This window comes from Abramis brama (assembly GCF_963993115.1).
Source record: "Abramis brama genome assembly, chromosome: 11".
NCBI lineage: Eukaryota > Metazoa > Chordata > Actinopteri > Cypriniformes > Leuciscidae > Abramis > Abramis brama.
The window spans coordinates 18564611-18590418 of NC_139973.1; the positions used below are offsets into that span (position 1 = coordinate 18564611).

Consider the following 25808-nt stretch of genomic DNA (forward strand, 5'->3'; position numbering starts at 1 on the left):
GCTATTTTTAGGCCAGTCAAAATAGTAGAGTTAAGTTCCCAGCTGCTCTTAAAGAGATACACACAACACTCTGTACAAGAGTAAACAGTCAGATGATCTTTTATTTAATCATTAGAGTAAGCAGCCTCTAATATTGGTGCAAAATAAAGCACACCAGTCTACTGTAAGTCTCTAAATGTCAGATTTTAAGGTGTAAAAAAACACAGTTTATGGCAGTCTTCCGGCAGATGGCAAAAGCATGCCTTTACTGTCAAAACTGTATAAATATTGGTACCAATTCTACATCAAAAAAAAAAGAAAAAAGAAAAATAGACATACTTAAAGATTTTAAGAAATCTATATGTACATTCCACCCTCCCCCCAAACGGCTTATTGTCATTCCTCAAAATCAAATATCTCAGCCTCCTTTTCTTTCCAGAAAGCAAAACTACGGTCAATATATTTGCAGATTTCATCATTAGTCAGACAACTAATATCTGCATTATTTTTCAGGACATCGCCCTCATCTGGGGTGGGCGTCTGTACGATGACTTTAGGCACAGGTCTCTTGTCTACCATTGTGGTCTGCTCTAAGTGTTCAAGCTCTGGTTGGCCTGATCCATCGCCAAAGAACTTCACCTTAATGTCCTCAAATCCATCCTTCCATTCACGGTTTCCAGCTTCAATGTCCTGAATTACAGCCTTGTGAAAATCCCGGACAATTTCCCAGGTAAAACGCCCCACATGGTCGAACACTTCAAAGCACAGCAAGTGTCTCATTTTCCTCTCATCTGCTGGCAAATCCAACTCCAGTATGTGAAAGTAGCCGAGCATGAAGAGGTCGAGTGTCAGCGTGTCGTAGTCAACGGGAGATCCATCCACACGGGGGAGGAACTGCTCAGGTGAGTAAATTGCCTGCTGCCGGTTGAGTCTTCGGATCTGCCGCGACGGTACAAATGAGATCATGCTTCTCCAGTTCCCAATCATCTTATTGATGCCACTTCTCTGCTTGAAAAAGTGCCCCAGTTTGCCATTCTCCATGGTCCTCTTCTGAGAGATATCCAGGCTAGCTTTGCGTTCACACTTTGGCTTCACAGAGATCTCCAGCGAATCAACGCTTTGCTTCCTCTGAGCGTTTCTCACGGTTACAGTATAAGCTGATTTCTTCCAGTGACCCAGGAACAATACCACAATACGTTCCTTTCGCAGGGTTGTACTTTCCATGGCATCGCTGATTACATAGTCGATCTCTGAATCATCACTCTGGTCAATCTCTGGTCTTTGTTCCTGTTTTTGAGAGACCTCATCCAAACCACTCTCTACTAGTTCTTTCTCTTGTTCATCCAATGATTCTGTTCTCCCTGAATCCTCCAATGAGGATTCATTCTGATTCTCAAAGTTGGACTTCAGGTTCCTCACAGAGACCCCAAACTGGTGAATCTCGTTTTCTATCTTCTCCCTCCTGCCTCTGGTGGAGGCTTGCCTCTCTGAAGCCTGAGAGAAGACACTCACAAGCTCTGTGTTTGGCATTTTGCAGTAGGGCTGGTCTGTTAGGTTGGTCATAAGCAGTGACATACTCTTCACAATCCCTGAAATACGGTTGCACCAAACGGGTAAGGGAGTCTGTGTAGAGTTTTTGTACTGGGTGTTGACTGTGATGTTGACTATCGGTGCAGGGAGAATGTTTCGAAGTTCTTCGGCCAGATGAGCAAGCTCCATTTCATAGCCCTCGCAGTTCTTATGCATCGAGACACTCTTAATTTGCTTCTCTAGATAAATGAGGTCATCTTCTGTTAGAAGTTCTCCGAATGGACCCAGGATGGCATTGTGAGCCTGGGAGAACCTCCAACTATCCATCTTTGAATATCGACTACCATTCTCCTGTTTAATAAGATACAATACATCCAGTTAAAATCCAACCTGGAGAAAGTTGCAGTGAGACATTTAATGCACTATTTGTAGCTCACCTTCATCCTCTGGGTTTCCTGGTCAAATAATCTGGCCTGTAGCTGTCGTACCATCACCTGTCTCTTCCATTCTGCTATAGGTCTGCCCTTCTCATCGTGCATGGGTACCAGGTAATCAATATCAGACAAATTAGCCTCCTCTGTCGGTAACACAACCATTTTATTCTAAAAAAGAAAAGACAAGATAATAATGTATTGGCAAGTACTGGTGCCCTTAAGCTGTCAAGTACATAAAAAACAAAAACAGCACTATAATGCTTGGCTAATATGAAACCATGAATTTAATAAACTTGGTTCTTTCTTGTATAATAATGCGGTTTTCTTCTACATATATGATAAAGTGCTTCAGTACATTTCATAAAAGCTCAAGTCAAAAATAAACTATGTTCACATGATCAACCATCACTGACAGCTGTATTTACCAAGACAACCCAAAGTGTTCTGTTCACACAGTAGCTTTAGCATCAATATCATTTTTTTTTAATGGACCAATGGTGCTGTGTACAGTATTTTTTATGCTTTTAAAGTATTGCGCAGTTAGCTTGCTCAAGTTCATGCGGCAAATCTTGCTTAGAGTGTAGAGTGCAGCATTTGAGCGGGATTCAAACCGGGTTGTCCGGCGTGGGAAGCTAAAGACTGCAACCACTAGCATCAGTCACTAGCGCGCCTCTTGAAGCTAGGGGAGTGAGGTTTACAGCTCCTACTTGCCTACGTGCGTTACATAAGCACTATTCAATTTTATCACACCTTTAAGCTAAACTTTTAAAAACTCACAGTGTACAATCTTCGGGCTCACGGAATCCCAAAAAACAAATATTAGAAAGATTCAGAGAAGAATCACTGTCTGGCCATCTGAAATTTCCATATGGAGATAAGGGTTAGGATCATGATTTTTTGGGAGTACTACAGTGCACTGTCAGTGTGTATTAGCACTGTTTGTGGTTTGATTTTGGGATCTCATGGAGCCTTTGGATCTGGAAACGTGACATCATGTGACTTCAGACTTATGGATTCATGGACTGCATTTAGAATTCAAAGAACCGACAACAGTATTTTGCTAGTGTGAACACAGCCTTAAGGCCAATTTACACTGCACAGACAGACGGCAACAGACATTTCGTCAGGTTTTATCAGATCAGTGTGTCACCCCTGTCGGAGTCTGTTAGCATTTGTTGGAGCCTGTTTTTGCCCGTTGAACAAGCTGAATCAGCGTTTTTTGGTCTTGGAACGTCTGAGAAGTGACATGCTCTAATCTGGTGACTGTCGCCATTGGTCATCATTGGTCTGTCATTGCAGTGTAGCTGGCCTTTCGACTTAGTTATCATGGTAAACTGTGTATGGTAAATTTACTAACTGAAAATGTCAAATCTGCAGTCAATGCAGATTTTTTAAAGCTGGCGATAGATTGCACATCTCCCAGTTTCATTTCTCCCAGTTTCATTCCTCCCATTAGCAGTTTCCCTTTCTCTGGTACTGGCTTACTTGCAGGCGTAGTGGAGCTAAGGTTCTTCACCACTGCAATGACAATCAGAACAAGAACATCATTTGTTACTCTCATCTGTTTCCAGTTATGTTCTGATCATATTCACATAGGCTGATTACCATTACTCATTGAACTGGAATTAAGTCATCAAGTGAAATTAAGGAAGGATGAGTCAATGGTGACAGCAATGCCCACGCAATTCTTGCTCTCAAAAAACTTGCAGAGCAGCATTAGGGTTATTAAACAGCCCCCTTAGGGCTTTCTCACCAGTAGTGGCCATTTGGACATTGTGTAAAGCGTTCCCATGTGGGTTAGGAGATGGACATGATCTGACCGAGGAGGTAGTGGTGGAAGGGGGTGGAGGAGGTGAAAGAGGAGGAGCGGGGTAACGGGCTTGAGGCGAATCTTCTGTCTCAGGGTGCTGGTGGGGTAAAGATGAAACGGAAAGGCACTCAATTGAATGTCAACACTTACTACAGCCAGATAGTGATGCCTTAAAGCACACTTTTTTGATTTAATGCAAAAGAACATGCGCAGTTAGCTAAGCAACAAGCTATGTCAAACTGTATTGAATTCTATTGACAGATGTTTTTCCTTTTTTTGTGGCGCATGGAGCTGTTTCAAAGTATAGCATTTGAAATCAGTCATTTAAGAGGTGTTACGCAGTTAAAACGCTGCCTTGGAAGGCAGCTACCCATGTAGGAATTAGGCAGAGAAACAGCTCACAGAATTTTAGAACAGAACTAATGGCATGCTTTGTCATTCATATCGTGTTATTTTTCAAAAAAGTACAAGACTCACCTTAAGACTGTCCATGTTATTGTGTGTATTAGTAATCTGTCTGTAATAATCAGAGCTAAGTTGCCGGGACACAGCTGGTTTCTCTCTAAGCTCTTCCTCTATAGGACAGTTCTCTTCCAGAGGCTGTGCAGCTGGACAGAGCTGCAAAACAATACAATACTTTTATTATCATATAATATTTACCGATTCAGGTGGTGTGCCATCAAAGCAAATTATTTCACGTAGACCTGTAAGGAAAATGGAATAAAAGCCCAATTATTGCCATTCGATACATCGCACAGAAGAATATCCCAATCATACACATGAGAAACAGCTATTTGTGGTCTGTCTTTTGTGCAGTGTTGTGGTCCGCATAGCGATATGTGAGCATTACAGTAAGAGGGGCCCTAGCTAGGGGGCAAAATAGTTGTACCTGAGCCCAACATCTAGATCCCACTTTACCAGAGGGAAAATGCAGAGTATATGGAAACATTTAGATCACCGCTGATGAAACTGTAATATCCTAATGGACTCCATGCAGAATGCATATCAAATGTGGCTCTCAAAGGGCTCTCTGTAAAACACACACACGCACAGAGCATCAAAGGGAACACTGATATGCCGCAGCATGCTATTTTGCTTTGTCTCTGCAAGGTGGTCCTCCCAATTTCCTCTTGCACGGCACTTTGATGTCCAAACAGCACGAAATGTGCTGTGACACGGCTTGGGCAAAGGCAGGAATACATTTCCCAGAAGTTGTGCAATTCATAAATAGATAAACTTTGGGAGGGGTAATGTGGGTATATGGGGCAAAACTACATTAGCGAAGTGGAATCTCTTTCCTTCGTGACCTTTGAGCAGCAGTTCAGTTCCTCACTCACGATCAGGATGCATCTGTCTCTGCGTGAAGGTTTAATCAAAGCCAGTGGACACCATGGCACATTTGGTTTCCATCAGCTATCCTCTTCTGTGGCTTAGGCAGTGGATGCTGGAAAAACACGGTCCTCACATCCTCTTCTCTGCCTTATAGGCCACACGAACGCTGATGAAGAGAGTGAGACGACAGCAAAAGCACCAAATCCATAAATCCTATATGGTAGTAAGATGGTGGAAATCCGGTGAAAAACAATTTAAAGTCTTTCTTTTTCACTGGTTGCTTTGAACAGTTACTTGGGGGGGAATACTCAAAGATAAGAGTTGAAACAAATAGAAACCGTGGAATATTTCTCAATGTTCTGTTCTAATAGATGAAATTAAATTATTGGGGGAATGAAAGAAAAGAACCAGAAATGGTAGAACTATGTAGGCCTAAACAGTTTGTATAAAGGTTTGGTAAGGTTAAACCCTTCACATATATCTCTGCTTGCTAAAGGAATTCAAGACCACACACTTGTGTTGACACGTAAGCAATACATTCTATGTTAAATCACATTTACACCTTCAGTTAAAACATCTGATGAACATGTTTGACAGTTCTTGAATTTCGACCCGTCCAAGGTGTCTACAGCAGCAAAGCTGTGTGCTGTAAAGTTTATGTTAAAATGGAGAAAGGATGATGAATGAGCTGAAGATGGCATTCTTTCTATGTTAGCTGTTTTACATACTACAAGTAAGCAAGCAATATCAGGTAAACTGTTAAACTAAGTTTAAACAGATATGAAGAAAAGCTAACATACCAGTTCAATCAAGCATACTGTAAATATAGCGTATACAATGTATTGGTATATTGGTTACAGGCTGATATTAGAGAGGTTTATTGTTATTATTATTATTTATATGTATTTATCGGTATTGGTTGATAATGGAATTTTAATTGTGGATGCACAGTTCCCTTTTTTATATTTAGGTTATCTTTGCTATCATTTAATGTTAACTTAGAGTTTATCTTTAAAATCACTAATAATATAAATTACACTTTTAAATGTAATCTTTGGCAAATCTCAAAATGAATATACATTTTACATCCTGTACATTAAATTGTTGTGATGCTTTAATTCTTAATGTTTCATTTTTCAATGTATTTAGAAAAAGTAGTCGGTACATTCATTAGCCATGAAAAACAAAAAGTATCAGCCAGAATTTTAATATAGGTTCCCTAATAATTACCATAACTAGTAATAATAACCATCCACAGACTCTTCAACCAATTAAATAAAAAAATGTATTCCAATTGTTCAGACAGACTACAACATGTAAAAATCTTAAGTAATGCTGTGAAAATTATTTATCAGAATTATGAGCATATTTAGATCGTCAAATGAAAACAATTAGAAGGAACTTGTATCCGTTTTGAAACAAAAAGCTATTTCAACAATACAAAAGTTTAGAGACAAAGCAAGTGCTCACATACAGCAATTCATGCAATGATAGATCTGGAATTAACAAATAATTACGCATTGTTCAAAAAACAGATAGCAACGTTGCATTATCTCCATAAACACAACATGTGCGAAAAGCACAATAGTTACTTACAAACTACCGTCCTCTTAATTGTGGTTGATATCCTAGCAGGCAGCGCCTGGTCACTCTGTGTCACTACACGGTGTGAACACCAAACCCAGAGACTCAGTCAACACCATCCTAACAACTGGCCATAGCCCAACAGACAATAAACAATAAACTCTGATAGGAGAATGCACTTAATAATTTACACAGTGGATTGGGTAGCCGGCAATGTCACTAATGAGCAAACCAATAGGAACATGCGAACGGTGTGATAGGAAGCAGGAGACTGTCAAATCAGAAGAAACGGATAGAGACACTGTATCTCTTTCGTTCAGATGTTGTGGCTTTTTTGGTCTCTGACACAGCATTAAACTGGGGACGTGACCTAACACACATCAACACTAATCAATGAAAAAGGTGTTGCATGACAGGGCTTTGTATGAGGAGAACCTTTCCATTATTTGCTTAATAATGCATGCCCTGGAAAAGTAGATGACAATGCACTCTCAGATCACTTGACTCCAGCATCATAAAAATCAGCATGCAGACATACAGGTGTCCTACCTATTATTGTATTAAAAATAAATAAAGTTTGTGAATTAAAATGCATTATTCATTATTATAGAATTAAGAGTGTAAAATAACTAATGACAGGGTGATACAATGGCCCTGATATCATAATGAAATAAAAAAAAAGCTAAAAGAATGGATTTCTTGAAAAGCAAACCTTAAGTAGCTTGGTATAATAATTTGTTATTATTTCTTACAAATATATATATATATTTAAATGAAATTAAATATTTTGTCAAACCTGCTTCAATGTTTGTAATATAAAAAAGTGCACCAAAATCAAAGTCAAATAGTGTGACCAACAAGGTCATGTGGTCCAACCAACATGATAAAATTATATCATCAAAAGGACCCCTGAAGACTGTATAATGACTGTGTCAAGGTCATTAAGTCAGATAATTTGAGAGTTTGCGTTGTAATTGATATTTATGAATTTATGATGAATTAATAATTCATCATATTTGCAAAAACTTTTTACTTTAAAAAACATACAAAATTACACCATACAAATACAAAGAGTACATTTCTAAGAATTTGGAACATGTTTTTTTTTTTTTTAAACAGATTTTTAAAAGATTTTTTTATTTTATTTATCATGGACAGTCTTATATGTCATTGACCCATGTGCTTTTTTAGAAATGTCAGTGATGAAAATAGAATAGAAGGAACCCTCTAGTAAAAATACAATAAATATAACTGCTCAGAGTAAAATACTATAGTATTTAGTATAAATAAATCATGTCTCAGATTCAGATTTCGTTGTAGATATCAAAGGCCAATTAAAATCTATGCTATTTTGCTGCAAATTAATTTGTCAGTTAGTAGAAGCTAGTCAAAATAGGACATGCCCTACATCCGAATATGCATACTTCGCGATTATACAGTATGCAAAAAACAGCAAGTCAATTAAGGAGAATGTCCAAATTCATGGTATTCATGATTCAGTAGGTGAATAATAACCAAATGGCCTTCTGCATCTGCTGAGTGTGGAACCAATGGACAATTCGCTATCCCATAAGGCCACAGGAGCTGAGAGGCCATCAGATTCAAAGTCCATAAACTTGAACTGTAAGTGCTATAAGTACCAAGAAAGTTAGTATGTCATAGGTCAAAGAACACAATGTCAAGATGGCGGATGTAAAATTGCCCGAGAATGTGTCCATACTGTACACATTCATTAATGGCCGAGAAGTACATTCTCCATCCAATTCAGAGCATATGAAAGTACAAGAATTCAGATGCAACAATGCCCTTACCTGTTAAAACCACCAACAACTTATGTAAAGTTCATGCCATTATTAATATATTTCAGTGTTTGTTTTTAAGGAGGATAAACAACTGGTACTGTATTGGGAGGCACATCTCAAATGTACAAACTGGTTCCCACAGCAAAACGACTGTCTTTGAGGACAAAGACAGAAGAAATTATGAAATGAAGATTTCTTATAGAAAACCCTGAATCTGCAGGTGCACAGAAAGCATTTACAAAACTTTTTGTGTGTGCACATTCTCAGTTAAGTGGTAAACACTGTTCCATGTGTAGCGCACCACTAAAGGTCAGAGCAATCAGAGCATTCTTGAGATATGACTGAACGTTTGATGAGAAACACGTTGAAAGATTCTTCTCATGGGGGTAAGCTCATAAACAAATAGCTCCCTTACCACCCCCTAGTGGCCGTTTAGCACTGGCATTTCTACAAAGGCTTCCTGCTGTTCCGAAAAAAAAGTGTTTTTTATAATGCTTGAAAGCACCTGCAATAAACAAACCACAGAGCTAAACCGAACATCGCACTAAGAACAAATCCCAATCTAGAACAATTTTTGTTGTTGTACTGAAATAAACCAGAAGAAACACATTTAATACAGCTGGCCTCTCAATTCCCTGCCTGAAAAGGATGGGAGGAAAGCATATATGCGTGTTGTAAAATAAACCCTTGATCTGTTTATTTGATTGCAGCTGTCTCAGGGAGAAGGCACTCACACTTTGAGCGGAGGGCCGTGCTCAGGGAGGGTGACCTCTTTGGGATGAAACCAAAACATGAGGAAATACCTAGCACGCAACTCTCTGGCCAGAAGCCCAAACAATCCATTATAGGCACTGTTAGGAAATGAGATGGCCTGTCCTGAGCACTCTGAGGTGGAATAAAACCTTGTGAAGTACACTACAACTTGCAATACATTATTTCAGACCAGGAGAAATAATGCTGATATGGACCATTCAGTTATTTCCAGTGGGAGGTCTGCATGGGAACCATTTTTGGGTCAATAAATATAAGAGTGCCCATTAAAAACAGAAAAGAAAAATCTTTATTCTGGTTTAAAACATGTGGCAAGTTCTTATAAATGTACTTTTTTGCATTCTTGCATGGTTCATGTGGTTTAGAAAAAGAAATTATAACATTTTCAAGAAAAGGTTCAATTTAAAAACTCTTTAAAAAGTAAAAAAGTAATAACATATTTTCCTTACACATTGAATTCATTTGAGTACACACAGGGTGTATACGTATTTTAAATGACATTTTTTTTTTTATCTTTTCATGCGTTTTTCTAGCCTTGCCTTGTCATAGAAAAGTCCAATTATCTCATATATTAAAGTCCCCCTGTGGTGAAAATCAAGTTTTAATGTTGTTTATATGTCTATGGGGTGTTTTTAATATGCTTTAAGACAAGCTTTGCAGAGAACCAAAGACAGTCTCAAAAACGCAGTTTGAAATCACTGGTGTTTCTGACGTCACAAACTACCTTGTTACCAATCATGTCAACGAGTGGATCTCTGAGCTGGTGTGAGTGAGTGGAGGTGGGGCTAATTTGCCAATTTGATAATTTAACAGCATGCAGAACGCTCACTGCCATAGGAAAACAATTGAAAAAAGATTCTCTGTCTCTGTGGGCATCATTGTCCGACTCCGGGTCGAACTGAACACTGCTCGTACAGTTTCTGACAATTTACTGCGTGAGATTGTCCTGTTTTGTTGAAGCTCAGCCAGTGTTGCCAGATTGGAAATGTCCAAGTATCGTATCGTAAAATTATCGTATTTGGAAGAAAATTATCGTGCATGAGTCAAACGTACAGAATACAGCTATTTATTGACCAACAACAAATGACTTTATTGCTAAAATATCGACCTCAGCTTGGAAAAAAACTGACCTAAGTGTCGTGGAAGGAACGTTAACTTTTTTCTTTTTTTTACTTTTTTCTTCTTCTTGCAAAACATACAGAGATGACGTTAATGATATACAACTTTGTATACAATATACAAAAAGAACATTTACTTGCTCATGAGAGAGTCATTCTCCACGATGATTGGCTGAGAAAACATAACGTGAGATGAGATGGAAGACATGCATAACACCACAGTAAACGTAGAATCCACAGCTAGATCAATGAGTATAGAAACCTTACAACGACCATCATTTGAAGTGTCACACAATTCTGAAATTATCGTACATTATGGGAATTTTTTTATGGGAGGTCAAAATGATCTTACAGATACGATAATTATCGTACGTCTGGCAACACTGAGCTCCGCCCTTTTCTTGAAAGGGGGCCGGGAGCAGCAGCTCATTTACATTTAAAGGGACACACACAAAAACGGCACATTTTTGCTCACCCCCAAAAAGTGGCAATTTTATGATCTGTGAGGTATTTTGAGCTAAAACTTCACATATACACTCTGGGGACATCAGAACTTATTTTTCATCTTGTAAAAAGTAGCATAATAGGTGCCCTTTAAAATATATATATATATTTCTTAGCTTTTCAATGGTAGTGGTAATGATGGTTTTCAATCAGATGCACGTTTGAAGCCAACAAACATCCTGTTCTCCAACTGATTTGATAGATCAAGTATCTGTTTCCAAGCATTAGAATGGTAAAAACCCTGAAACCAAACCCTGTGGATCCCATAACCAGCTCAGCCCCCGGCCCTCTACCTGAGCTAGGCTGCTGGTGAGAAGGAAACTGATACACCCCCAGTACATAGGGAGACTGCGAACGGCAGCATCTGATGCTTCAACAGCCTCCCTTCACTAATTAGATCTCTATTGTTGGGACAGGTCGACTTAATTTTTGACATCTAGTAGCACCCTGAGCCTCACATCGATATAGGAGCAATGAATTACTGATTTATTCATGCCCATGTTGACAGGGAGCTTATATTTCTGCATTAGATCTATGGAACAGTGTGAGTAAGGTTATTGGAGACCATGTCATTAATTCTGTGGAATCACAGATACGGTACCTTTAAATGAATGAAACTTGATTTAATTCTTTATTGGCTTTAATTGTTTTTTAACCTGTTTACATTACATGGCTTCAAGTCCTAGATCTGGCTTTGCTTTTTCAAACTTAGAGTACAATTCATATGAAACATTCACATTTATATCAAGAACTTGCTTTATGGTTCCAGTGCAACTTGGAAAAATGAAACAAAAAGAAAACTTTTATTTATAGGTTCAACTAGCAAATCTTCCATAAAAAAAATCAGCTTGTATTGTAATAAGTTTGTCAGTAATATTCTTACAATTCAACAGCTGAGTAACCAACATAATCCATAGAGGTTTAAATAAAATAAATTTATGGCCTATACTCTATACAACATGTTTACTTAACGAAAATTAATATTCAGTTCCTCTAAAATTTTTCATATGGATTTTAGCTCAAACATTCAGTATTAGCTCGTTAAACATGTTTTATCAGCTAAGCAAGGTATGTTGGAGGAAATCCAAGACAAAAACTTGAATGGGAACAGCAAAAACAGCTGCTATTTCTACCGCCTATTAACGCAGATGGACATCTTCAAACCAGAAAAGAAAGAACGCATAGTTGTGAGATACAGTAAATCACCAGAACAGCAGAAAACCCCATAGACTGATCCATCAACTTTGTGCTCTAAATGTGGAATTAATTTATTTTCCTATACGGTTCAGTCTTTGTGCCCGCCTCATGAGCACTACCATGTTCACCCTTGAAAAATGTATGACTTAAATTGAGCAGCATCTTATTTACCTCAAGAAACAAGAAGGCTGAAAGGCCATTAAGGTACACCGCACACAAAAGCCTCTTCTTAGAAAGTGGATGCTACATGACACCTCAAAAGTTACTGGCTTGATTTTCACAGACGCTCCTGATGTAAATGGACATGTCAGTCAAAACAAATCGATCATGAAATCTGATTTCAGACCCTTCAAGGCAAGAAATTAATTTGATTCATTTTTGCTTTTGCTATCTGAGTTTGTCTAGTGACACTTCATGAAAGATATTTAACCATCCGATGCATTACATCTGTAATATGTACAGTACATATACCTTTTGTTCCAACAAATTAAGTGAGGTAAAAACATTTCTGTAGAATAGGATCAAAGTTACAATTTCATTGTGCAATTATTCATGGATTTTGAAAATACATCCACAGTAATGACGTTGGAATATTACATTTCCTTTTTTTTTTAAATAATAATGTAGGTTAATGGTTTAAATTGTCATTTTATTTTTTAATATTATCTACAAATTGGCATTGACTTACATTACACCTTTAATGCAAATTATGTGTAAAACACAAAAAAATTTAATTTGAAAATAAATATTTATTTTATAATTAATGCATCAGAGGGTTAAAGGATTAGTTCATTTAAGTGAAAGGTAAAACAAAGCTTAATATCCATATTTAAAACTTTATAAACTATAATCACTGGCTTCCGCCAACAGCCGTACGCTCGTTCACGAGAGAGTTACGTGGTTTTCACGAGAGGCGTCTATTCTCACCTAAGCTTATGCTACGCCTACGTCATATGTTGGGTCAGAGGTCACCCTTCCGCTGGAACTCGATTCTCTCGTGAACGCGTGTACGGCTGTTGCTGGAAGCCAGTGATTATAGTTTATAAAGTTTTAAATATGAATATTTTTCTTACAAAAAAACATTGTTTTGCTTCAGAAGGAATTTATTAACCTACTGGAGTCGTATCGATTACTGTTATCATGGATGGATGCGTTTTTGGAGCTTCAAAAACCCGGGCACTATTCAATGCCATTACAAAGCTGGGAAGACCCAGTATATAACCACTGAAAGAAGAAAGTCATATACGCTTAGGATGGCTTGAGGGTGAGTAAATTATGGGATAATTAAAATTTTTATGATTTTAAAATAATTAAAATCACTCTCCTGCATTTGACCACAAATTATCTTTTAGGTCAATTCTAATAGTTGTAGAAGACATTTTTCTCATTTTGCCTTTGTTTTCATTTTCATATTGGACTTTCAGTTATGTTCCTGTGTGTTCCCGCCAGACATTAGTTGCCATGGACACTCATTGAACGATCACACCTGTTAGTCTTTGAGTTAATCATTGTGTATTTAAGTTTCTCATTTCCTTTACTTAGTTGCAGTCGTATGTTACACGCTGTTACGTTGCCTTATTTCATGAGGATTACCTGAGCTTGTTTTACTAAATAAATACTTTTGGTTTGAACCTTTTTGTATATTGATCATCTTAGTTGGACCTAGAACGTTACAACATTATATCAAGACATGAGCAGCATGAAATTTCAAATAATACCAGTGTCTCATGTGTGCATCAGGCTGATTTAGAAAGACATTTGTAAGAACAATCCCTAAACCTTTTTGATTAACAAAAGTAAGAAATGACCCTTACATTTCTCTCCACAGAGCGAAGGTATCTGGCACACTCAAAGTGGCCATTGTATTCAGCCAGATTAGCGGCCGTGAATCCATCTATGTCTCTTTCCTTTGGGCTGATCTGGTGACCCAGTAGAATTCGACAGCACTGGAAAAATATTATAATTCATCATTTAATTATTAAAAATTATTCATACATAGCAATGTTATAAGTGTAGTTAAGATTTAGAATGCATAATTAACATCAATTCTGTTTTAGACACCACACAACAGACTCGCATCCTAATTTAAACCCACCTCTATTTCCCCATTCTCTGCTGCATCATGTAGAGGAGTGCCACCCCAGTAATCCTTTTTGACCTTTGATCCCATTTGTAACAACGTCTCCAAGATGCAATGATGCCCCCCACTGGCAGCAAAGTGTAAAACAGTCGCCCCTTCATTATCTTGGGTAGACAGGTTGACGTCTGTGAAAGACGCCTGCAATAGACCAAACAAGTTGTATGCACTTGTAAACCTGTAGTAGATCTTTACTACAACATGTTACCAAAGCGTATATGTGTGTAGGTAAATGTATAACCCACCAGCCATACCACCAGTTCATGGTGGCCCATGTGAGCTGCAGCATGCAATGGGGTCATGCCATCTTGGGCTCTTAGATGAACGTCAGCTCCACAGTCTCTCACAAGATACTCCACAACATGCAGATGTCCCTCCTGGCAGGCCAGATACAGCGGCGTGGCACCCATATTAGTCTGTCGATTAACAGACCTGAAAAAAAGGTTTATTTAAATGTTTATTCAAAGTATAATTTGATATTTTAAGTGGGTTTTTGAGGGCTGATATGAATCTCACACTAAAATATGTGAAAATCTGAAGTGAAGTAAAATCTCTCTCTGCTATTGGTATTCCTGTGTCTTTATCTATGGATGACATGCATTCCTCCTTCAATCAACCTCTGTGTCACTGGTCATCTTGACGTGTGGCCAATGACTTGAGATTCACTCATTGGATTTAATCATGATTCAAACATGTGCTAAAGAAATCTCGATATATAAGGTCTGGTAAATCAACTATTTTATAAGGGTAAACAGAGCAAAGGAAGACCTTTTTCAGCCAGAATGTCTACAACTGTTAAACCAATTACCACCTGGATATTAATCACTTTAATGTAAAGTTAATGCAAAGTTCAATAGAGCTGTTCAGTCGTGACATCAATTTGTAGGCCAACGCAGAAGGCTAATTCACCATAGGTTCCCTCTGGAGTTTTCTAAGTTTTTTTTTTTTTTTTTGAATAGCAGTTTTTAGCAAATATTGTTTTTGAAAGAAGTCTCCTGGAACACACCAAGCCGACGGTCGGCCGTCGGGCAGTTTCCGTGCGTCGGCCGACTAAATCTTCTCAGTGTGTTCCGCAACATTATAAAAGTTTTACTGTCACTTTTGATCAATGTAAAGTGGCCTTACAGAATACAAGTAACAAAATCTTTTAAAACAATAAAAAATCTTACTTCCTACTTCTTCTGAACCTTCACCAGCTGAAACCCCTACGGCCTTCAGAAAATACACATCTTTCAGGAGCAACTGACTGGCTATCAGGCAATTTGGAACTTGACTAAAACAATAAATAAATGTTATATAGATGTTGTACTATTGACCAAGCATGTAAATTCACATCTATTTGGTAGTTGCTTTGCTTATTATACAAACCTTATTTTAATCATAAATCAGTAAAACTGTTATTCCAAAAAGCTCTAATATTTTCACCTAGTGCCGATCTCTCGAGGTGTGAAGGGCTCAGGACTTTGGGTTCAGTAACAAAGGTCCTGACTCTCTGTGGTCCCAAAAAATCCCAGAATGTCTTTTGAAACGAGTAGGGGTGTAACCCCGGCATCCTGGCCAAATTTGCCCAGTGGCCTCTGTCCATCATGGCCTCCTAATCATCCCCATATATATATATATATATATATATATATATATATATATATACCAATTGGCTTCATCACTCCGTCTCCTCTCCACCAATTAGCCGGTGTGTGGTGGCGTTCTGGCGCAATATGGCTGCTGTCGCATCATCCAGGTGGATGCTGCACATTGGTGGTGGTTGAGGAGATTCCCTACTTCCATATGTTAAGCACTTTGAGAGCAGAGAAAAGTGATATATAAATGTAATGAATTATTATTTTATTATTAACATTGAGAAGCAGCTAAAACAGTTCACTTCTAGTATGTTGTGACAGATAAGGTGCATCCATTATACACCAGCTCTCTGGCTCTCACTTGGGATTTTCTACACCCTGAGGCTAATATATGCATTCCCCTGGCTGTATGTTAAGTTTGCCTAATCCTATACACAAACATGGTTCTATTTCGTCCTGACCATGCACTGTCATGATCACCAGACCGTTTGTCCACCAGAGGGCACTCCCCTCTTGTTCATTGTCATTCACACATGGACTACATTTCCCAGAACTCACTGCTCGGACTCATCATCCCTGATTGCTGTCAGCTGTGTCTCATTAGCATCATTATCTCACCAATGCGTTCAAGGCATGATCGTATTTACAAGTTGAACACACATGAACGCCACCACAGTGTCATAAGTAAGAGTGAGAAGCTCTGGATTTTCTTTAAGCCCTTTTTGAGTTGGGGGCGTGTCAGTGAGAAACAAGGCGGAATACCACAATGCTTAAAGGTATTTAGCAGTGATATTGTCAGGCTTTTCTATTTACAGTGAAGTAAGCTATTTGCCTGCACAAATTATGATAGCATTTTAATATAACAATATAATATGTAGTGTTAAAGTTTACAGTGGCTTCATAAATTAATTAAAAACATAAAAAAGAAAAACACAGCTGATGCACATTTCTTTGTTCTTCATTTTCTATAAGTAGAGTTTAAGAACCTTGCTGTATTTTTGTGTAATTAATTAAGAGAAAATACACCGCCATCTTACTCCGACGAAAGTGACTTGAACGCACCTGCAGTCGTAAACATGACTTCCCACCTCGTAAAAAATACGAGACACCTCGTGCCTGGTCAATTCAGTCATTCATTGCTAAGTCTTATATGAGTCTGTACTGCATTTCTGAGCATTCTCCTAGTTTCCCGTGACTTGGTTTGTGATGTCCTGCCTGTTCCCTTGGATTTCTCTGTTTTGCCTCTGCCCTGGACTCTGTTATTGTTTGGACTAATTGCCTGTTTTTTGGATTATGATTGTGAATTACCTTTTCAATAAATAATGCGTTTGGATCCTCAACCCATATTTTTCGGAGCAGTATATGATAGAAGACTTAGACACATCATGGATCCAGCAGTACATCTCCTCCGCCTTCGTCAGGGAACTTGCTTGCTCGAGGACCACATCCAGGACTTTCTAAGTATTGCTAATTTCACTGACCCCCTCAGACTATGCTCTCATTGACTTCTTTGCCTGTCCACAACATGGCCGCCACACCAGAGGCTGTTTAAAACATGGATGTCACACCAGAGTCTCCAGCCATCATGGACGCCACATCATTGTTTCCGGTCGTCATGAACATCACATCTGAAGCTATCAAGGCGCCGTTCTCCCACGGCCCTCGACCTTGTCCTGCTCGCCACACCTAGGCATTTGAGACTGGTTTCCAGTTTGGAGGACACACCACTTACGTCGGTGCGAGCAGCTGGAATCTCTGCGGTGGTGCCAAGTCTGGGTGTGTCAGAGGTGGTCCCACTGGCAGTTATACTCCCGGTTACGGTGATGGCCATTTTGTGTGTTTGGGCCACACACTGCTCTCCAGCCCATGAGTCCTCTCCAGAACCCGCTCTAGTCCATGAGTCCTCTCCAGAACCCGCTCTAGTACATGAGTCTGCTCCAGAGCCCGCTTCAGCCAATGAGCCCACTCCAGAGCCCACTCCTGCACCAGAGTCTCCTGTCTGCCCTGATGCGACCACGGAGGTCGTCCCCAAATCTCCTGTTTGCCCTGACACAACCACACAGGTCGTTTCTGAACTACCTGTTTGCCCCGACACGACCGCAGAGGTCGTTCTTGAACTGCTTGTCTGCCCCGACACGACCACAAAGGTCTTTTATGAACTTCCTGTCTGCCCAGAAATTACCTCAGGGGCCAAACTGGAACACCCTTCTGGTCCCTTTATGAACATCGAAGATGCCCTTGAGCTCCCTACCTGTTTTGACACGGCCCCTGAGGCCAATCCTAATCTCTCTTTGGTGTGTTTTAGTTTCGCCGTGTAAAGCCTGGAACACACCAAGCCGACGGTCGGCCGTCGGGCAGTTTCCGTGCGTCGGCCGACTAAATCTTCTCAGTGTGTTCCGCACCGTCGGCTGAAATTGGTCCTCGTCGGCTTTGTAACGGCCGATTCGACATGTTGAATCGGCGTCGGGCCGTCGGTGAAAGAGGGAACTCTGATTGGCTGTTCAGCTTAGTGAATGAGTCAGTGCACGAGAATAATAGCAAAACAGCGAGCAAAGTCAAAACGGTACAGATAGAAGGCTGTTCTAATGTTACGTCATCTTACCTGAGTGTTCCTTGGCGAATATTTCAATATTAACACGAGAGGAGTGGAATAAAGAGTGTTTAGCAGGATTGATATTCAAAACGGTAGGCTAAGCACGCACTGCTTTGTTTACGGTTTGTGTATCTGCAGCCGCAGCGTCGGTTTCCCTTTTTGAATAACGAATATAGACGAATATATCTGCAGAAATAGACAGTTGTCTCATTTACACGCAGGCGCAGAACGCGCATTCTAGCTGACAGTCGGCTGTAGTTCTCTCGGTGTGTTCAAGTGCAGCTTTTTACCCCGACGCGAGGCGACAACACAGTCGGCTTTCATCAGCGCTAGTTCGTCGGCGTCGGCTTGGTGTGTTCCAGGCTTTAGTCTCCAGTTCCGCCAGATTTGCCCTGGGGGTCTTCTTCCACCACATGGGCCGTGCCCTCCATCCCGCCCCCGGGTCCCCCTCCCCTCCGCTCCACTTCCCTCCTGGACATCTTGTTTATAGGACCAGATATAACCCTTTATAAGCCTGGTCAATTCAGTCATTCATTGCTAAGTCTTGCATGTGTCTGTATTGCATTTGAGCATTCCCCTAGTTTCCTGTGTCTTGGTTTTCTATTCTCTGCCTGTTCCTATGGATTTATTGTTTTGCCTCTGCCCTGGAATTTGATATTGTTTGAACTGTTTGCCTGCGATTTGACCTTTGCCAGTTTTTTGGATTACGATTGTGGATTACCCTTTTAATAAATACTACGATTGGATCCTCAACCCGGGTGTTTCGGAGCAGTATATGACAGCCACTGTATATGTGGCCATGCAAAAGACGCACCAAGTATCTGTACATGCATGAGAGAAAGGGAGAAAAGGATGCAAGATTGATAGGCTTAAACAAGATAACTGATAATCAACTTTGGGTTCTGAACTGAATTAGTTTGTTGGGGGTCACTGGATCTCTATAGCTCAATTCATCTCCCTCCATCACTTTTCATTAAGCACAACCTAAATACCCATTTCAATTCTTCAAGCAATTATCGCCTTCAAAACCATATCTAGCTAAATGAGACTGAGGAAGCACATTCAAGTATCTTTGGTATAAGGGGTACTTCCCATTACACCACCCGGGCAAAGCATGTGTTACAAGACCCTCAGATTTCCAAACACATGGATGAATAACAGGGTGATGAATATAGGCTTCTTTACTGTTGCTGTTTTTGGACAAGACGGAATAACAAGAATTATAATTGTCACAAAAAAAATTGTGTAAAAAAAATTTCACTCAGAAAACGCAAGTAAATTTCACAATTAATTACAAAGAAATAGCAAGTAACATTTAATTAAATGTGAAATTTTGAAGTAAATCATTCATAAATCATGAATAAATCATTTGTAAACTATAAGTTTATAGTCAATAGTTCATAAACTGTAGTTAATACAATAATAGACTATGTTCTTCATTCATTGTCACTGTAATTAACAAAGTGTTATTGTTTAATTAGCTCATATGTAAAGAGTTAGATAATGCTTTGTTAACAACTTGTTACCCATAAATAGTTCTCACTTTAGATTAGGTCACAGAAAATCTGAAAATGTCATCAATTAAGTGCTTACTCCTTTAAACCAACCTGGACATTAATTGCATTCATATTCAGTGTTCTTTAAAATGTTTACAAATAAATCAAGCACACACACACACACACACACGGTTTCCATGTATCATGTCCAATGTATATTATATATATATACATTGATTTTTATAATGTACAAACTGTATTCTATCCCCTAATCCTAACCAATGTATTTTAACAACGTACCTGTCCATCCCGTCCCGTATTCCACCATGAGAAATCTGGTCACCATAATTAATTAACTATAAACTAATAGTTTGCAAATTATTTGTAAATACTTTATTACTGTACACTTTTTATAAAGTGTTACCAAAATGGAAATAGTATATTCTTGGAAAACATACTCTAATAATCTTTGTTTTATTTGCTTATAAATATTATTTGTTTCATTTGCTTATAAATTTTTTTTTAATATTATTTATATTTCCATATGAATTGAGTGATTTAGCCCAAATATTCTGAAGAGACTCGATCACTTTATATGATGAACAGATTGAATTTAGGCTTTTATTCACATATAATTCATCAACTCACACATCAGTTGTGGTAAATGGAAGCTCAAGCATGTTCGCTTGATGTGTGAGAACCAATGAGGTTCATTCTCGTGTTACGCAGAACGTTTGAACTTCGGCAATAACAGGTTCATTTTTGTGCATTACGAAGCACCTTTGAGCTTCAGCAAGAGCCAATGAGATTCATTCTTGAGTGTTACACAGAACGTTTGAGCTTCCGCAAGAGGTTTGTTCTCATAAGTCAAGCAGGTTCAGTTGAGCTTCTGTTTATGTTTGCTGATGTGAATAAAAGCCTAAATTCAATCTGTTCATAATATAAAGTGATCAGAAAATTTGGACTAAACCGCTCATATGGATTAGTTTTACGATCTCTTTATGAACTTTTTGAAGAGTCAAAGTGGTAGTTGCATAGCTGTCAATGGAGGGACAGAAATCGCTCAGAAAGAAAGAAAATCTTCATTTGTGTTCCGAAAGTCTACTTGTATGGAACAACATGAGGGTTAATAATTAATGACATAATTTTCATTTTTGTGTGAACTATCCCTTTAAGCCTAGTTCCAGACTAAAATGCATATTTGAGCTGTTTTAACATGTTTATAAAAGCTACTTAAATGTCCTAATTGATCTAAGGCCTAATCCTGGCTTAATCTAAGCCCTGTCTGTGAAACCAGGCCATAATCATATAAAGAAATTATAATAGGTAGCTGTTGAAAAGCTGTAGCTTTTTGGCACATGCTGTTCCAATAACAAGTGGCTGAGCTCTGAAACGTGTAGATGGCTCTGTGCAGTCAATACATGAATAGACAACAAATCACCATATTGAACCAAAATGTCTATCTACTTCAGATAAATGTTAAGCTGTGCTTACAAGAAGTAATTGGATCTGTTTTTAAAAAGACACTCATTGTACTCAAATAACTCAAGACGTGTGACCCACAAGATTAGTGACCCAAAACAATTTGTCACATGCTTCTTTTCATCCACCTCTGCCACATGAGATTTATCTGTTTCATTAGTACGTGTCTGAGTTGTAACACTGTACCCTGGAGCTTGACCAATCAGCAGCTTCAAACAGGTGAGGTCACCCTTTGCTGCAGCATAGTGGGCAGGAAGAGCACCGCAGTTTGTCTCTACTTCTGCTCCATCCCCATGAGATAACAGCCAGTGGACAGCTTCCACCTTCCCGAACCGTGCAGCAAGATGGAGCGGAGTGGCCCCACCAGAATCCTGATCCTGAATGCAAAGAAACAAATAAGAATAGTCATAAACAACAGTTCTTTATTCAATTATTTTCTTCGTTGCACACAAAAAGTTCAATTTCCTACAATGACTGTTCTGAACAGTTATTATCTGAATGTTATATATACTGTATATATATATATATATAAAAAATGTTATACTATATATGTATGTATAATATATGCATTGTCTTATTAATTTATATATATATATATATATATATATATATAAAAATACATTAAACATACCATTTGCAGTACATACAATGAGTTCTATACACCTCTTTTTTACGGTGTTAATTTATATTAATTTTGATCTTTTTTTTAGCAGCATAATGTAAAAAATGTCAGGGTGAGACAAGTGTCCAGATAACATATTGAAGAAAAAGCATTAATATGAAAAATAATTGCATTCTTGAAAAGAAATCCAGGAAATTATATCATAGAAAGCACCCATACAGAACCTCATGACTGCATCAATAAGTCTCATTAAGTCATAAAACCTTTTTATGAGGTCAAATGTAATATTTATGAATTAACAATTCACAATATTGTCAATTTTATTTCCTTTGAAAAATATATTTTATATTCTGACATGTTAATGATTAAGATGCGTATTCAAAATGTAAAGAAAATTTGTTATCACTTTTTACTTGATGGTTACACCACATGACATTTTTAGAGACAAACAATCATTTTAAAACTGGTACAAAAATGGTATAAAAGTTTTCAAAATCATATGAAACCGACAAGTATGTTTTAAACCAGATTTTTATCCTCAGTTCATTTGACGATTACGTCAGTTTGTGATAACCTAAACTTACCACACTGCAGATAGATTTAACAAATAAAGTTTGCCTAAGCAGGAGGAAACTAAAGGAAAGATTATTAATAATACATGCTATTATTTTTGAATGTGAAAAGTGAGAATACAAATACTATAAAACTATGCTGCCATTGAGTTCATAATAACCTGAAAGAACATTTAGTTTGATAGAGGTCATCATGATGTCATCATAAAAACAGTCGTATTACCCATTCTACTATAAATCTGCTGCTGCTGACACAGACCTCGTTCCTGAACGGGACATCACTCCTCTACTCCACCAATGTGATCAAATTAGTGTTGCCATCTTTATTTAATCAGACCAAGGAAATGTTCATTAATAATTCAACCCCGTACAACTTTGACCTCACCTTGGCAAGCACAGGCTTAAAAAAAACTCTGATGAACTCCAAGCAAGACCACCAACCTGGAATATTGTTATCACTTTAGTTCGTGATAACAAGGCACTTAAAACATCTACTTTAATACAACACAGCTGGCCATAAATTAGATCAAGAGGTTGCCGATGTTAAAAGCACTGGTTTGCATTAGTGTGAGAATAGGCGGTGTGTGTGTCTCGGAGGAGCAGTATGGCCTGTTCTCCCCTGGTAAACAAATAGCATTAACTGTTAGATTGAGCCCCCTCTAACCCATCTGGTCATGATTACAGTGGTCATGCAATACTACTGAGCAAAGAGTAAACAGAGCAAGGGAAAGTGATGTAATCACACCATTCACACCGTTCTACAGTTCCTGGACCAGGAAAACTACTTATGTAAGGCGCTATATTTGGAGCAGGTGTTGCTTACCAATAATATTCTTGCTTTCCATGTGAACACACAATGCGCTGTGAAAGTTATATTTCTCACAGATTTTGGTTGGTGGTTTGCATCACACACAAAGTTCATACAATACGGCAAGTCAGAGATGGATTTCATTAGCAGCTAGCAGGAATGGGCGTTGTTGACCTCTTTCATTAAAGGGATAGTTCACCCAAAAATGAAAACTCTCTCACTCACCCTTAAAGTCCGCGTGAACCGGAAGTTGCAAACGACTTTTCTCCAGTGTTGTGACATATTTCCCAGTGAAAAGGAATATTGAACAGAGGGCAGGGTTTTACTCTAGCGCTCCTCCTCTCCATCGCTCGCTCATAACAGACTAACGGTTTGAGGGGAGTGGTTAAGCGTTTCCCAACCCAAGTCCTCAAACCTACGTCATCAGGGAAGGTCCTCCAATGCAGAGGGGAGGGGCATTTTCAGATTTTGATTAAAGATTACGAAGCCAAAAAATTTTTTTGTGTGGATTGACTTGCATGGATGAATTGTTCACCACAAAACGATCAATTTAGGCAAACAAAGTAAATATGGTCAATTTTGATTTCATGTGGACTTGTCGTTTCAAATCTGTGTTATGTTGGCTTCTGTGGAACAATACCCCATTCAAAAGTTTGGGGGAGGGTAACATTTTTTCAACTAAGTCTCTTGCAAGGTTGCATTTAATTGATCAAAATACAGTACTGTGAAAAAATATTACAATTTGTTTTAACAAAACTGTTTTCTATTTACTATATTTTAAAATCGAATTTATTCCTGCAATGTCAAAGCTGAATTTTATGAAGCAATTACTTCAGTGTCACATGATCCTTTAGAAATCCTAATATTGTGTGCAATATTCATGTGTTCTGAAAATATACCCATATGATAATGTGAGAATCAGGCCAATATTAACAATCTTTTTATTTCTGTGATATGGGCATATTCAAATTTAGTGCACTGCAATTAGTAACAGGAGAAACATGAGAACCAGTGCTTTTTGGCATCATTCATATTAAACCAGGAGTGGTGAATCTTAATGCTTCATATTTGAATATGCATGAAAGTGAATGAGATTTTAAAGTAGCAGAGAGGAAAATCAGGCTTTTTGCACAATGCTATTATACTTTGTGCGAATACATACTATTTGCATCTCAGAGTAATATACAGTAAGCAACAACATATTCAGAGCATATTCATTACAATAAAAATGGTTGCTGCCTTATTGGGACCTTATTCCCACTATTAAACACCAAAGTAGGCATTTTATTTCCTAGTCTCTGATTTGCAATGAGCAAAGGGAGAAGAATGGGACAGTAAAAAGTCAGACTCAAACTCAGGTTAGTTGTCAAGATCTAAATCCACTGCTCTAACTCTCCATGCCACTGTCCCAGCTATACCAGCCTGGTTTCTTTTGGAATTTTGTCTGGTGGGTGGAGCTAGTGTAAAAATAACAATACAGTACAATACAGGCTATTTAAAAACTTGGAATTATCGCACACAAGTCATATTTGGACTACTTGTATTGTGTCTTTTGTCATTTTTGAAGCTTGAAAGTCTAATTTGATTGCATGGAAAAGAACAGCATGAACATTTTCCTAACATCACCTTTTGTGGCCTACAAAAGAAAGCAAAATCACTCATTTAAATAGCAACCCGCAATCCAACTCTGTCCGCACTACAGGATTACACTGTCCACTCACCTTAACATTGCATCTTGCAACCTGTACAAGCCACTTTAGTTCCCGGGTGTGACCTGTAGCTGCGGCATCATGGACAGGTGTGGCTCCATTTAGGGCCTTTTTGTCAGCCGGCAGGCCAGCTTCTGTCACCAGAAAGCAAAGGCAGTCCAGCTGACCACAGCGTGCAGCATGGTGCACCAGTCCCGCCCCCTGTGCATCCGCAATGGCGCCGTTTAGACATCCAGTTTCGGCGAGCTCCCTGAGGGCCTGTAGGTCTCCATCGCGGGCTGCGGCGATGGCCTTTTGGAGCACCATGTCAACCCTGCCTCTCTGCTCCTGCGCTGACCGCCTATGACTGGAGACGGAGGGTGTCTAGGGCAACTCAACCTACCCCCCGCGGCACACATGCACACACACGGGAAGCCGACACCTAAACGTCTGCCAGCTGGCGGGGTTGGGTGAGTGGAGGCGAGCAGCAGGTCTGGCCCGGTGAGCTGTAAAGGTAATGAAAGACGTCACAATGCAACGGTGCTCTCTGCATGGCCGGGCCGTTGCCTTTGTGCTCGCTTACCAACCTGCACAAGGTTGCCCTCTCTTCTGGCAGCAGACACAAGAGTAATGAGAGAACTGGCCTCTGAAGACCTACTAAAACGTGTGACTGGTGTGCAGGCATGTGGCATGTGATTAGAGATTACAGTGAGCCTCACTTTCACATGTTAAAAATTCATTTCTGTCTGAATGGCCAAGAGTGTGTCTGGAA

General features: G+C 38.9%; 1 protein-coding gene across 2 annotated transcripts; it reads right to left on the minus strand.

The window, feature by feature from the left end:
• Nucleotides 1-76: 76 nt before the first annotated feature.
• On the minus strand, nucleotides 77-25478 carry espnla (espin like a). Of its 2 annotated transcripts, none has more exons than XM_084127884.1 (10): nucleotides 25070-25478; nucleotides 21533-21723; nucleotides 14444-14630; nucleotides 14157-14339; nucleotides 13876-14007; nucleotides 4231-4371; nucleotides 3697-3850; nucleotides 3301-3461; nucleotides 1947-2111; nucleotides 77-1860 (listed from the first exon to the last, which is right to left on the minus strand). In XM_084127884.1, exons 1-10 carry the CDS (start codon nucleotides 25361-25363, stop codon nucleotides 376-378), a joined length of 3093 nt encoding a protein of 1030 aa, XP_083984010.1. In that variant the 5' UTR covers nucleotides 25364-25478; the 3' UTR covers nucleotides 77-375. The 2 variants fall into 2 exon arrangements, with proteins under 2 accessions (XP_083984010.1, XP_083984011.1); XM_084127885.1 differs by lacking the exon at nucleotides 25070-25478 and adding an exon at nucleotides 23574-23748.
• Nucleotides 25479-25808: the final 330 nt, after the last annotated feature.

Excerpts from the sequence above, each read along its gene's own strand:
- espnla (XM_084127884.1), bottom strand. The coding sequence starts at position 25,363 with ATGGTGCTCCAAAAGGCCATCGCCGCAGCCCGCGATGGAGACCTACAG. Across the intron at positions 21,724-25,069 it reads TTGCAAGATGCAATGTTAAG|GATCAGGATTCTGGTGGGGC; the intron begins GTGAGTGGACAG and ends CTTTGCATTCAG. Across the intron at positions 14,340-14,443 it reads ATGAACTGGTGGTATGGCTG|GCGTCTTTCACAGACGTCAA; the intron begins GTGGGTTATACA and ends GGTCTATTGCAG.